We start from the raw sequence: 13,787 nt of genomic DNA on the forward strand, positions 1-13,787 counted from the left end.
AAAAACATTTTGGGATATATCTTGTACGCAACTAATTCGTCTATCACATACACCTTTTATGTTAAAAGAGTCAAGATTTATATAAAGAAGTACATGTATGAAATTGTTTCTATCGCTCTTTCGAGATGGGCTGCGCCCTTTCGTTGCACCTTGACAGGCGTAAATGTATTCATTGCGTAGGAAAGCAGTAGAATGTAGTCTCGTATTCTTTCTTTTCTGTCCGTGCGAAACTTACATGCGACGTTGCTACTGAGCACTAGAAGAGATTATCCTTAAGTACTAGGTAGTCAAGGTAATATGCAACAATAAAAAAAGAACACCGTGTATATATATATTCTATTATCGAGTGTAGACACTGGACAGAGGAATTCGCCGGCGCTTGCGAGAAAAAAAAAACGAAAAAAAAACAAAAAAAAAACAGCAAAGTAAAAGCAAATTACGGCAGATTTGCATTTTTGGCAGAATCGTCTTTCCGTGGCCGCAAGGATAGGATAATCAGGTACTAGGAACAGCCCCACACAGAGTCCCGATCCTTTGAAAGGATAGACGCGATCAATCGACACGCGACGATTGAAAAGTCCATCGGAAGATCTGGTCCATTTTACGATAGATTTCCCGATGGAATCCTTTCCACTGACGTAGGGGGATCTTCGTTTCAAATCATCGTATGGTTTTCGATCGAAAATGAGCGAAGGTGTGTTAATTATATGTATATAACTATACACATTTATAATATAGAATTCTTTTCAACCAAATAATGATTGTTAAGTCTAAATCTAGATTACATTAACGATCTAATTCCGCGCTGCTTGGTGAATATTGCGGCTGTACTCTAACGGCACTTCGAAACGATTCCGCGGACATACGTGAGCATACCTATATCCTAAGTATATCAACGATACCATAGTTTATTTGATAGAAACTTTCGGCCACTTGACACCGAAAGAGCTTTCGCAATTGGGATTATGACGAATCAAAGGATGGGAGCTTCCGCTCCGAACACTGCCCGCACGAGGATTCATTACGATTAAATATAATACACACCGTATATATATAATATATATATATATATATTAATTACAATAATTATAGTATTAATTAAGAATTATTATGTTAATAGTTATTTAACCACGTGTATGGCTCAGTCTATTAAGCTAGTCTCATGCAACAACAACAATAAAGATACAACAATATATTTACTTGTGAGTTTATCAAGTTTTCGATTCATATAGCTTTACTTATTACTTTGCTCTAATTTATTTTTTTTATTATATAGCCTTCTTTTTTTTCTTTATTTTATTTTTCCCCTCAGTTATTTTTGCCTGTGATCACCCTGTTACTACTACGTGTCCTCATGCATACGCACTTCGCACTCAAATTTTGTTCACTGATAATAGAAAAAGATTGGAAATTTCAGATAACGGTATTAATCACTTTTTGTTTCAGTCCTCTATATCATTGTAATATTTAATATAATAATTATGTATAAATAGACGTCATCTCACTGTTACTTTATAATCGTTTATAAATTCAATACCTCGATCTTATCGTGACTGAGAGCTCATTGAGTGTAATTAGTATGTAATCATAAGCCACATAGTCTCTCGACGGGAAACAGGAAACGTATCGATGTGAATAGCCGCGATTACCCGAAACTATACGAGGCTGAAAAGGAGGCAACATATTTACAACCGTAGGGGAGAGAACGCGGTATATATACTCTAAGATTTTAATTACAACATGGAATTTTAATGCAGCGGCGGACCCGATATTGGCGGTATGCGGAGTATTCTTTTAACCACCAACGTAAACCGACTTAGTTTAGGAACTATCGAAGGGTGAACGATGTAACTTGTGTAAAAAATCGTCCCGTTAATTCGCTATTGAATTCTTAAATATATAACTTGACGATAAAGTGAGGATTGTAACAACATCGATTTTTATATGCAATATTTACACATACGTTCATATATGTATACGTGACAAGAGAAATTAAAAAAGAAGAAAAAATAAAAGATACGCGAGCGCGAAATTTTTTTTTGCTTACACCCAACGTCGAGCGACATGTGGCCCTGGTTTGCGTTACCTTTGTTCTCTTTCCAAGCTCTTAAGTAATTATAAAAAACAGTAATATCACAAAAATTGTGCAGGCAGGGCAAGGAGGGGGGCCAGAGTTTTGGGATAAAATTATGACAATATGCACGATACCTATATTGCCGAGTTGACGAACGAGTGTGGGTCGAGTCAAGGAGCGGTCACGGAATTCGTCTGTCCGCCGCGTGGAATCTCTTTCTTTGCAAAGAACAGAGACAAATTGCCGCGCGACGCAGTCCGTCGTGTACGTTGACAAAATACACGACAGAACGATGTAGAATTATTCTTATTCTTATTCGACAAACGACGATGAAGTATCTTTATCGTCGTGTCGTACTCGATAGCGCGTAGATATCTTTTAATCCTTTAATTTCCTAAGAACATCTACCCCTCTTTTTTTATTTTCTTTTCTTTCTTTTTTTTTCTTTTTTTTCTATCTTATTACTACGACGAATGGAGATTCCAATGTCATCTTTCTTTTTGAAAACGTCCGTCTCGCCTGCGCTAGTTTGATTCCTGCCAGTCGTTGAACCTTTTATTGATAAACTTCCAAGACTTTGATTGACAATGGCTACTAATGATGGTCAGTTATTTTCTCTTTTCTTTTTTTTTTTTTTCCTCCAGGTAATGCCGTTCCCTTCCGTTCATTTTTCACCTCCCTTACTTGGTCTCGATACGTTTTAATGCGAGAAATTGAAAATTGAAATATAGCTTCCTCTTTGATATCATAAAACTATTCAAAAATATTCGCTGTTAAAGAATCTCGCAACTTGTTGTATACATATACTTAATTGTCGATAATGTATGATATTTTTGTCACAATGTGGATTATAGAATTTTTCTCATTTTCTCTTAAGTAACGATCGAGATAAAAACACACATCACTTTAAGATAAAAAGACTTGCTTATTTTTTTTAACTGGCCCAAGCAAGTGGGACTGGAATGACAGTCTGCTCTCCTCTTTCTTTTTTTTTTCTTTTTCTTTGTTTTTTTTCTTCTCTCTCTTTGAGAAATGATTTAAACGCAAAATTTCTTTATTCAGATGAATTATCGAGATCATTATATCGCGCAAATAAAATTAACACCATCATAGATTTCACGTCATAGATTCGCTCGCTCTGTGAATTATATCTGTAAATTGTTCTTTTCCTTAAACGTTTTTAATCGACGATTTTAAACAACGAGAGACTTCGATAAATCGGCAAAGATTTGAAATAATCTATTATAATTGTTAACAAAAACGTTCGTTCTAAAATGTATTTATCTATTATTTACACTAATACTAATATGATACTAATTTAATGTTTAACAAAAAAAAAAAAAAAGTAATCACAAAAATGGTCTGCAAGTTAAAACATCGTATCATTTTGATATACGTACGTACACATATAACAAGATGCATAATATATAGTATGTATATGCATATGCACGCATATATTTGAAATATGTTTTACACATGATGACAAAGTTGTCGCGTATAACCTAATATCACAATCAGCAAGGGAGAGAATAAAATAAGCAGAAAAATTTTGGTTCAAAACGACGGAATGGCACTTTCTGCGTTCATTATCTTTATGTGTATGTATGTGTTTCCTTCTCAACGTATAAAAATACAATATTCTCGAAAAACCCTTTATACACTATGAAATTTCTAATAACGTACTCTACCTTGTATCATATTTATTATCAAATAAGTATTTCTACCTTGTCTCTAAAACTCTACAAACACATTCGAATAATCTCTCGCTTTCGCGTGCACTCGCTCTCTCTCTCTCTCGCTCGCGCTCAAAGGAAAAAGAAAAAAAGTAGGAAAAAAAAAAAAAAGTAAGAAAAAAAAAGATCAATATCTAACGTATAAATTTTCAATCACAGTACTTGCGCGATCTCTATAACGTGAGATCTATGCTAATTTCTTATGCTCCAACTGTTCTTGTGAGTTGGTCAATAATATACATATATCTAATTATATTAAAGAGCCGGAGCAGAGATGACCGTGGGCTCCACAGCTTTGTCACGCTTTGACATACGCGAGAATTAAATAACACTTTCACGTGCAGTGTTACGCGGTAGCGTTAATGGAAACGGAGTGTACAGAGCGCGTACATTCGGTACATTCGAGGTATCAAACCAGAGGGCTGTTACACCAATACCTCGCTCCGTCTATTAAAATGTAGTCGGTGATCCCCACAAAAATCCTCCCTCCCACCCTGAAATAAGTCCCACCCACGCTTTTACTTTTTTTCGGCCAATGCTTATCTCTTGTCGTTCTAGCCTTTCAGCTTCGCTAACGTCTCTCTCTTCGCCTTTCGCTCTCCCGTTCTTTCTTTTTCTTTGAAGCTTTTACCGACTGCCAAGGCTTTAAAATAAAGGCACGTCGTGCCTTCTATCGTTTCCCCCCAAAACACGATAATAACATACCACGATGATACGGTAACGACAACGATGTTGATGAGAAGAGGCCGTGGTTTCACCCACCCATCCCATTCGCCCCTTGTTTTCCCGCCCAACCCCGTTCGGCCTGCTGCATTAAGCGGCCTTCTGAAAGAATGCAAATAAAGAATGCAAATAAAAAATGCAAAAGAGAATCTCATCGACTGATTAATTAAATATTTCTAGATAAAATATTTCTTTTTTTTCTTTTATTTGTTAAACTTACCGCTTTTAGGCAGAGCTGTTCAGACGCCGTACATGTTGTGAAGCCGCTCACTAAGTTGCGGCGGAAACTGATCAGAGAATCGTTTCCAATTTTCTTCACCCACTTGATTTTTGAAAGTAAATAGTATCTAAAAGAAAAAAAAATCGTAAGACAATGCCGATGAAATAACGAGCCCACTACTCGTCCAGTTGTCCTTTTACCTTTTGGAACATTTCCTTCAGATCCTCTTTTGGCGCAGACCATGACGCCACAGCATCGCAGAAGAAAATGAAGTCCGGGACAACACCAGCCGGATTGACAGTTATCATTTGACACATACCTCTGAAGGCAGAATCCTTCTCTTCGTTATCTCTTATGCTTCGCAAAGAAGTGCACCTATTAATAAATTTACAATCGACAATCACATTAAACGTTGCTCGGACATCTTATATAGCGCGGAAAATACTTCGGTTAATAAAAACACTCAGAATTTACGGCGCCCAATTAAAAATTTACCACGTCAATAAATTGTAGAAACTACAACTTTGATTAATTTGAAATAATCGAAGTATCTTTTTTAGATTATAATAATCATATAGAGAGATATATATGTGTATATATATATATATATATATATATATATATATATATATATATATATATGTATGTATATATATGATTGATAGAAATTGTACAACTAGCCATTTGCTTTCATTCCCACGATTCACACATAGATTTTTTTTTTTTTTTTTTTAATTGCATTCGGCGGAAGACGAAATTCTTGGCTTGCTGTAAGGCCAGTCCAATGCGATAATTAACACTTTTACTTTACAATTCATAAAATTATCATCATTACAGATACACAAACGATATACAGATAGCAATAAGATATGTGTATATAAAATTTAAAATTAATTTGTCAAGTGTCAATATCAAATTGGAACTGGTACCGACAGATGCAAATACATTAATTATTGCAAAGATTAATCCCTGAATTTACAAGTCTAGCCTAAAACAAATTCATGTAGTATATTATGTAACTGTATTGGGATATATGACTAGCGTCATATTGCACTTACTGTTTCATTAAGGCTGGGTTTACATTTGACATTTACAGCACGGCACATTGTGTAATTAAAACAAACGCAGTTCGACAAAGATCAAAAATGCCAAATTACCAGCATGCAGAGTAAAAAAATTTTTTAACCAAACGCGAAAAAAAAAGAAAAAAAAAATAGAATTAAGTAAAATATATCCGCGGCAATGAGACTTAACGCGGCGATTAAATAAGAGTGACAAATGTAAACCTATCCCTGGTCTCTTGATACTCGGATAAACAGGAGAGCTCGTAACACACTTGCATAGTGGCAAAATAAAGATTAGAATTATATCATATAATGAATCCAAAATCTAAAAAATGTTACTGCGAAATACTGCGAGATACTGCAAAAAAAAGAAAAAAACCATTGAGCAAGTTCATGCCGGCAACTGCAGGGGTGATAGCTTTTTTTTCTTCCCATTATACGTTACATCCCCGGCCAGCTCGGCGAGGATCTCTACCCTCGCTCTGACGCGAAGGGGGAGAGGCGGGGGGGAGGAGAATAAAAATAATTGATTTTTTGTAAAGCGTGGCTGCTCACCGCTGTGTTCTTGCGCAAGAGTTTTTTTTTCTTTTTCTTTTAGCAGGCCCTGATGCAATTACTCAGGAAATCGGGAATGTAATAATGTATAATAATAAAGAGTGCTAATAAAAATAGAAGATAATATAATTAATAGAATAATAATATAATAAAGAAATTTACACACCACTGTCGGACAAACTGCTGTAACATGGGGGCGACGTCGTGGGGACACACATAACCTAGGCGACCGATCGTTATGGCTACGGTTTCATTTTCGGTTTCGGTAAGTAGACAAGTGAAGTGTAGTGAAGTGACCGGAAACACAAACAATAAGACAAACTGATAGAGAACCAACGATCAACTCAGGCGAAGAAGAATATATATATATATGCTCCGCTTGTAAATTCCAATTAATAATTCTCAATTAATTAATTTTTCAGTTAATTAAGAATCAAGTAACATTAACAATTAATCGAAGACAGTGAGAACACAGGTGAAACATATGAGATACCGACAATGAAACATAGGCAATACCGTGCTATTGTAGCTGCTGAAACAATAATCAAAATTAGATAGCAGCGTGCGAGCCCGTGTGATTTTTTTTTGTAATAATCGGACCGGTATACCAAATGATCGCTCTCTCTCTCTCTTTCTCTCCCTCCCTTTCTCTCTTTCTACTGTATATAAGAAATATATGTTAATGTACAAATAAGAGAACAATAAAAAGGAGTAACCAAATTTGCATTATCTTTTAAAGGCCAATTCAAACAATTCAATCGAAACAATATAATCTGGGGCTTAAAAATATGCAAGCATATAGTGCATACGTATATACATGTATATATATATATCTATATATATGTATATACATATACATACCAAATTGCAACATGTCTTTTTGTGGCAATACAGCCATATGTATATAAGTTCAAGCCTACAGGCAATCGCACACCACTAAATCAAGGTTCAATATACAAGTACTAATTGCTTAAACCTGTCGATAAAACGTGCAATCGCGATTTATGTATATGACCACGCCAAGTCACTCAACTGTGTGGTTAAAAAAATTATTGCTTCAAAAATTATCAAAGGGAAGGGAAAAGAAAAAAAAAATAAAAAAAAAAAAAATAAAAAAAAGAAAGAAGAAGAAAAGAAATACATATGTATTTATGCACCTAGAGAACTGGGATGCCACCGAATAACTTGATCTAGCGTGAATATTCTAAAAGTTACTGGGAGACCTTTCATTAAACAAAAGTTGGAAAGTAAGTTTTCATCTATGGTAAGATTGTGCGTAACAATTATTATGTTAAATAAAAACTAGTCTCTGCGAATGAGAAGTTTCCCAATGTGCACAAAGAGCAGCACACAGTCGTGACGGAGTGTAAATTCTTAGGTCAGAACACGGGAAATAATGACGATGTATGTATATATAGGAATCGATAGAATCTGTTGTCGATTCAAGTCTCGCACTACACATTGCTTTCTATCCGTTTCAAATTAATGCTCGGTATATTATATACGACCGTTCTAAAAAAAAGAGCTAGACAATGATTAAACTGAGGACTCACCCGTATTTTCCAGCAGTGTTTTCGGCGTGTCTGGTCGATTGATGATTTCGATGAGCTGCGACAAAATTAATGGGATATATGCGCTCGTATCAGGCCCTGCAAAAGCGACACACGAAATAAGTAGTAAGTTTAATTTGCTCGCTGGAATAATATAATTTTTTTATATTTACCAAGTTTTATAGAAATTTCACCAATAGCCCATGTTGCATTATTACATACTGATATGAATTGCGGATGCAAGTTTTGTCCAAGTATCGGCATAAATTCCGCTGCAAATTAAAATAAATTTATTAATAATATTAATACACACTGAGTAACGCAGGCTTTGAAATATACTTACGTATGCAGGGGAGCACGTGCTGGAAGCAAGCTTTCGTGAGATCTCCTAATAAAGCGAAGCTACTCTGTCTAACCTCGGGCATGGTATCCTGCATACACTGATACAACAGTTGCATGACGTTGCTATTCATCACTAGACGTTCCATGTGACCGTCCAGTCCTTCTGCTAATCCGCTAAGGAGGTCCAATGCGACTATCATAAAGTCTTTGTCGGGTGCTTCAAACTGCTCCGGGCTCTGGGTGCTTGCTATATGTTGATTGAGAGTTTGTTCTACTAGTGATACACATCGCCTGCAAATAAATAAACCGATTAATTTACTGTATAAATTTATATCATATTAAATTGAAATAATTTATAATTATTAAAAAAATATTTCAAAAAAATTTAATTAAAAAATTATTATTATATATAAACATACCTATACACAGGTTCACAGTACGGTAAGAAACCTGAGCGTAACGCGGTTGCTACTGAAGAAAGACATTCCAATAACGGGAATAAATCTTTATCTTCATCTTTCAATACGTTCCATTTATTAATGAGAGGAGGCATCAAGAGATTAATGTAATCTGGTTTATTCAGATGATGACCCACAGAATCAGCTAAAGTACCGATTGCATCGTACAGAATTAAAAGATTCTTATGCTGGTATTTACCTGCGAACAGATAATTGCAATGATTAGTAGATGATTCTCATAAATCGAAGTGAATAAATCGCTCAATATTATACTCACTAAACGCGAAAACGAGCGTTTCAAGAATAAATCCGAGGTAAGGAACCAGCTCAGTGCACGCTTCTTCCTCTAAAGTAGCAAAGGCAGAACACGCCGCCTCTTGAACGCGCTTGTTGCTATCGAGCACTCTTTTTAATAACTCTGTCATAAGAGGTTTCAAATGCGTCTCGTGAGGCTGTACACAAACCCAATGTGCGTAACGACTCAATGTCCAACAAGTTATGGCACGCACAAGAGCTTTTTTGTCGCTTAGACAACTAATCAGGTAAGGGATAAGCTCCGACAAATGTGGAATCATGCCGCTCATACAACCTGCAAGTACAAAATCAAATCTCGTTCGATTATCTTTATCAGATATATCAGAAGACATGATAGTAGTTTTTTTTCGATTTTATTTTATATATTTCCAATCCAAAATTATCGTTTTGGATCTCCTACCGGCAATGCTTAAAAAAAATTATGTCCGATGTTAAACCGTTTCCACATATAAGGTTTCAGATTAGATTATTTTATTTACAAGGGAAAAAAAAAAAAATGCACGCACCTTCAGCGATTGCTCCCAGTGCCAAGATTCCAGATTCTTTAATCTCCCAAGACTGATGAAAAAGCGTTTCTTTCAGAATCGGTATCAAAACCGGTAGAAGTTCTTCTCTAAAAACGTTAGCCAGCATATCTAATGCGGCGGCAGAGCATTTTCTCAAATTCCAATCGCTCAAAGTCGAATCGTCATCACATCCATCTTCAACGTCTATGTCTTCGTCGTCGCACCCGTTATTAACGCCACCAGGATCTTCGATATGCTGCTTGCCCATACCGTTGGCATGATGTGAATGATGTGTCTTGGATTTATGAAAACGTGGACGAATGTCTTCTTCCCTGTCTGGAATCATTTCGTCCTCCTCTACGTCTCCTTTGAGAAGGATTATGTCAATTTCTGAATACTTCATACCTTTCACCTGTAAAAAAAAAAAATTAATACGTTAAGCGTTCGGTAAAATAAAAGCGATAATATTGTCGTAAACTTGAGTAACTTACTAAGATAGGTACTAATCGTGTCAGATGTTGCGCAAGTGCTTCTTTACAAATTGGTTGTTCTGCTAATGACAACCAAAACTCACACGCTTCTAACGCCACTCCTTCGTCAACGTCCTGAGTTCTCATTAGCATATATTCTATTATATTATGCATATGTGGTATTAGTCTATCCATTCGTACTTCAAGCAGCATTACTAAGGCCCTATAAATAGTATGAAAGATAAAATATATATCCGTTTCACTTTCGTAACAATGAAAGTAATAATCAACGCCTTTCTCCACAAAGTTCTAACTACCTGCACACGTTTTTTCGGACCTCAGAGTCATCGTCAGAGGCTAAATGGAAGAGATTCTCCAAAAAGCTATCTATATGTATCATAAGCGCTTGCGTACGTTGAATAATGAACTGATTGACGCACGCTATCGCGTGCGATCTGATCTTGGGACTCGAATGTCTAAAGAATTGAAGGAACTTTGGAATCAGAATGTTCAAGGGACGATTCAGAGCATCCGAATCTAATATCTCCGCCGAGTCTTCGCAAATTTTTTGGAGAGCACCGAACGCGCCCTCGCAAACATTGTAATCTTGCGAGTCCAACATTTGACATAACGCTGGCAGCAATTCCGGCCAAGTTGTTAATTCACCTACACGTGGAAATGTATTTCAACCGTAAAAAAAATATATATACATACATATATATATATATATATATATATATATATATATATATATATATATATACACACACATTTTCTTTGTCATATTTTTTTTTTTTAGAGTAACACAAAATGGCCGTACCTCTTGATGCGACGGTAGTAATCAAAATACCGACGGTCGCACGAATCAGAGGCGATGGATCTCCTACTGCTGACAGACATTCTTGCTTCACAAAATTTATAACTTCAGGTAAAAACTTGTGGAAGTACGTCTTCACATTGTTCTTCAATATCAGTCCACTCAGAGACCTAGTGGGTTCATCTAAACAGAAAAGAAGTTATTAGTTTCCACTCGAGTTCTTAAATATACTGGCAAGAAGAAAAAATATATTAAAAAATCTTCAAAATACTGCGCTCGCAGTCACAAATTTCAATTATCACGTACCTTCTGATGTCAATTTCGTTAAGACAAAAATCAGATAGTTGTTGAAATCTGGAAATTTGTTCAACTCTTCCAATTTCTATATTAAGTTGCAGTTAAGAAAAAAAAAAGAACGTAATAGAGGGCCATTTATCAATCCAAATAACATAAAGAGTATACGCGAGTAAAAACGCACGATTATATTTAACAATGCGTCTGCGTCTCCCGGAAAAGATAACACAGGTCGAGAACGTGAACAATCATCGGTAAAGAACGCGATTGGGCACGGCTGAGTAATCTATAGGCGCGGGCGGTTCGTTTACGCGCGAACGAGTGCCCGGCAAGGAGGACTCCCGCGAAAACTATCGATCAGAGGAGCCGCGCGCTGGGAAAACAAGTCCCCCCGCGCGCGTGAGCGAGCGAGCCGGAATCCCTTCATTCTGCCTCGCTCGACCAGGGCGTGCATCGTTAGCATATTTCTAGCTTCGCGCCCGAGGTGCGTCGAAGACCGCTCGGATTTACGGACACCGAGTCCTAAACGGGGGCGATGGAGCCGCGTAACGAGACGGGCGAGGAGACCAGCGAACGGTCGTTGAAAATTCACGACGCTATCGCGGGCGGACGAGCAAGCGAGCGAGCGAGCGAGAGAAAAAAAAGAGAGAGCGAGAGAGAGCGACCCCGCGCGCGCGCGCGCCTCGTCTTTCTCCCGAGCGATCTCGACATGGAGATCGCGTACGCGCGGAATTAATTTCCCGAATGGAATCTCGGCGACGGCGTCCGCGGCATCGTACCGAAAAAAACGGACGTCGGCCGTGCGGCGTGATCTCGCACGCGCGCCGCGTTCCCTTTTTTTTCCCCGCACTCGCGCTGCACTACGCGGGGGCCACGTATGGGCGAGCGGCGGCACACCACAGCACACGACACGACGGCGACACAGGGGCACGAGGCGACGAGGACCCTGGCGGGTCCTGGCGCCAAGCGACGTAAAGGATACTTGTTGTACGGCCCGCTGGGTCGCGGTGTCCGGGCTTTGCGACTCCTTGAGCAGCGTCAGGATTTGCCTGAGTCCGTCTTCCTGTGGTTGCCACGCCATTTTCATCGTGTTTTTCAACAGCACCACTGTAACGCGCAGCCTGCCTTCTCTGACCTCGCAGATAAACGGAAGCTCCCTACAGCGCACTCTTTCTCTCTCGCTCGCACTTTCCTTTCTTCTCCCCCCCCCTTCATGTCGCTGGTCAGCCAATCCCACCCCCTCTTTACGAGAGCTCACCGCCATGCAAGATCGTAGCCGTCGTGAGGAGGCGCCACGGTCCTTCCTCCGCGATCTTCGCGTTTTCGTTTCACGCGAGCTTCCTCCGTGGTCTTCTTTGAGAAAACTCGATGAAAAACCGGTTCACGAAACTTGAATTCCTCCTGCGACCGGGTCATCGGAGGGTGCTCGCGCGGCACCCCGCATGGGAACGTCGATCGCGAAAGAATAGGTGCCGAACAACGCCGCGAGGCGGGACAGTTTCAAACTGACCGGCCCGGATTTCCGGTGTCGCGCGGGTCGGCGCGGGAAAATGCGTCTTGCGCCCATCGCGTGACAACGAAAACGTTGCGATCAATGCGAGAGGTCCATCGCTATACTCGCGCAAGAGTGAGTCCGAAAAATCGGCGGCAAAAAGACGACTTTATGCCGAATCGCTAACGATGCGCTTTATTCAGTTCTAATTAACTTAATCAACAATTAAGTTCGACCGACGGAACTGCTCCCTGCAAAAATTTCAGCCGTACATCTCCTTTATCTTGATTCCTTTTTCTATTAATCAACTTTTAATTCACGTTAATAAACGATTCTCTTTGATAAATCAATCATCGATAAACTTAACCATTAGATTAAGTTAATTAGTTTAATCGCCACAATTGCTTCCTGCAAAACTTTCAATTGTACAATTCATCATTTCCAATTTAATCTTGACAATATCGCTTGACAAATAAATTAATCGCTTAAACTATATTTGATTACGCTCAACCCTCGAGCGAATAAAACTAAATCGTATAAAGTAAAACGCAGTTTTTATTTGCAAATTTTTTTTGTAAATATGCGGCTAGCGCGTACGGAGATAATTGAAAAAAAAAAAACGCGGTGATAATCGCATTTCTTTTTTACGTAGCGAGGGATCGACCTGTCGCCAACTATTTATAATTGCAAAGCGAACATATGAGCATCACGATTTTAAAATAAAAAATGAAAGAGAATGAAAATTTACTTAAATGTACCTTATAAATATCTATATATATGTGTACATTCGAGGTGTGTTACTATTTTAATCGTTCAGATTCTTACAAAGACGCCTGAAAACCGCTCGCGGTGTTACACACTTAAAAATTATCAATTACGGCACTTAACTAGAGCTAATTGATCGTTACGATCCCTTATAATTTGTACTGTCGCGTTATTGCGAATATTATGATTCACACTCAGCTTTGGGGTAACTTTTGAAGTGTCAGTCTTGCACGTGACGCTGCCAAATCGATATTTACACGACATAACACAGACAAATTCTCTCTTACTCTTTCTCTACCCCCGAGACTTCTTACGAAATTACAAAACCAATCTTCCTGCCAATTATTTATCCATTTCCGGTAATCAATCTCTCGCATTTGTTGAACGAGAGACATGTATGAAACTGCTC

General features: G+C 38.2%; 1 protein-coding gene across 2 annotated transcripts; it reads right to left on the reverse strand.

Annotated features, from left to right (window-relative positions):
• Positions 1–2,682: 2,682 nt before the first annotated feature.
• Positions 2,683–12,331, reverse strand: Tnpo (transportin 1). Of its 2 annotated transcripts, XM_070664190.1 has the most exons (15): positions 12,104–12,331; positions 11,134–11,209; positions 10,831–11,010; positions 10,328–10,676; positions 10,032–10,233; positions 9,541–9,952; positions 8,997–9,308; positions 8,681–8,918; positions 8,263–8,552; positions 8,093–8,191; positions 7,923–8,018; positions 6,536–6,611; positions 4,951–5,125; positions 4,751–4,877; positions 2,683–4,632 (listed from the first exon to the last, which is right to left on the reverse strand). In XM_070664190.1, exons 1-14 carry the CDS (start codon positions 12,206–12,208, stop codon positions 4,770–4,772), a joined length of 2,718 nt encoding a protein of 905 aa, XP_070520291.1. In that variant the 5' UTR covers positions 12,209–12,331; the 3' UTR covers positions 2,683–4,632; positions 4,751–4,769. The 2 variants fall into 2 exon arrangements, with proteins under 2 accessions (XP_070520291.1, XP_070520299.1); XM_070664198.1 differs by lacking the exons at positions 2,683–4,632; positions 4,751–4,877; positions 6,536–6,611 and having other exon boundaries at positions 4,962–5,125; positions 12,104–12,330.
• Between the last annotated feature and the right edge of the window lie 1,456 nt (positions 12,332–13,787).

The sequence above is a fragment of the Cardiocondyla obscurior genome, linkage group LG01 (assembly GCF_019399895.1).
Source record: "Cardiocondyla obscurior isolate alpha-2009 linkage group LG01, Cobs3.1, whole genome shotgun sequence".
Lineage (NCBI taxonomy): Eukaryota > Metazoa > Arthropoda > Insecta > Hymenoptera > Formicidae > Cardiocondyla > Cardiocondyla obscurior.

What these genes read in the sequence shown, in the direction of transcription:
- Tnpo (XM_070664190.1), bottom strand. Translation starts at nt 12,208, where the DNA reads ATGAAAATGGCGTGGCAACCACAGGAAGACGGACTCAGGCAAATCCTG. An exon ending in TACTACCGTCGCATCAAGAG is followed by an intron (nt 10,677 to 10,830) that starts GTACGGCCATTT and finishes TTCCACGTGTAG; the next exon opens with GTGAATTAACAACTTGGCCG. An exon ending in TGAAATTTCTATAAAACTTG is followed by an intron (nt 8,019 to 8,092) that starts GTAAATATAAAA and finishes TCGCTTTTGCAG; the next exon opens with GGCCTGATACGAGCGCATAT.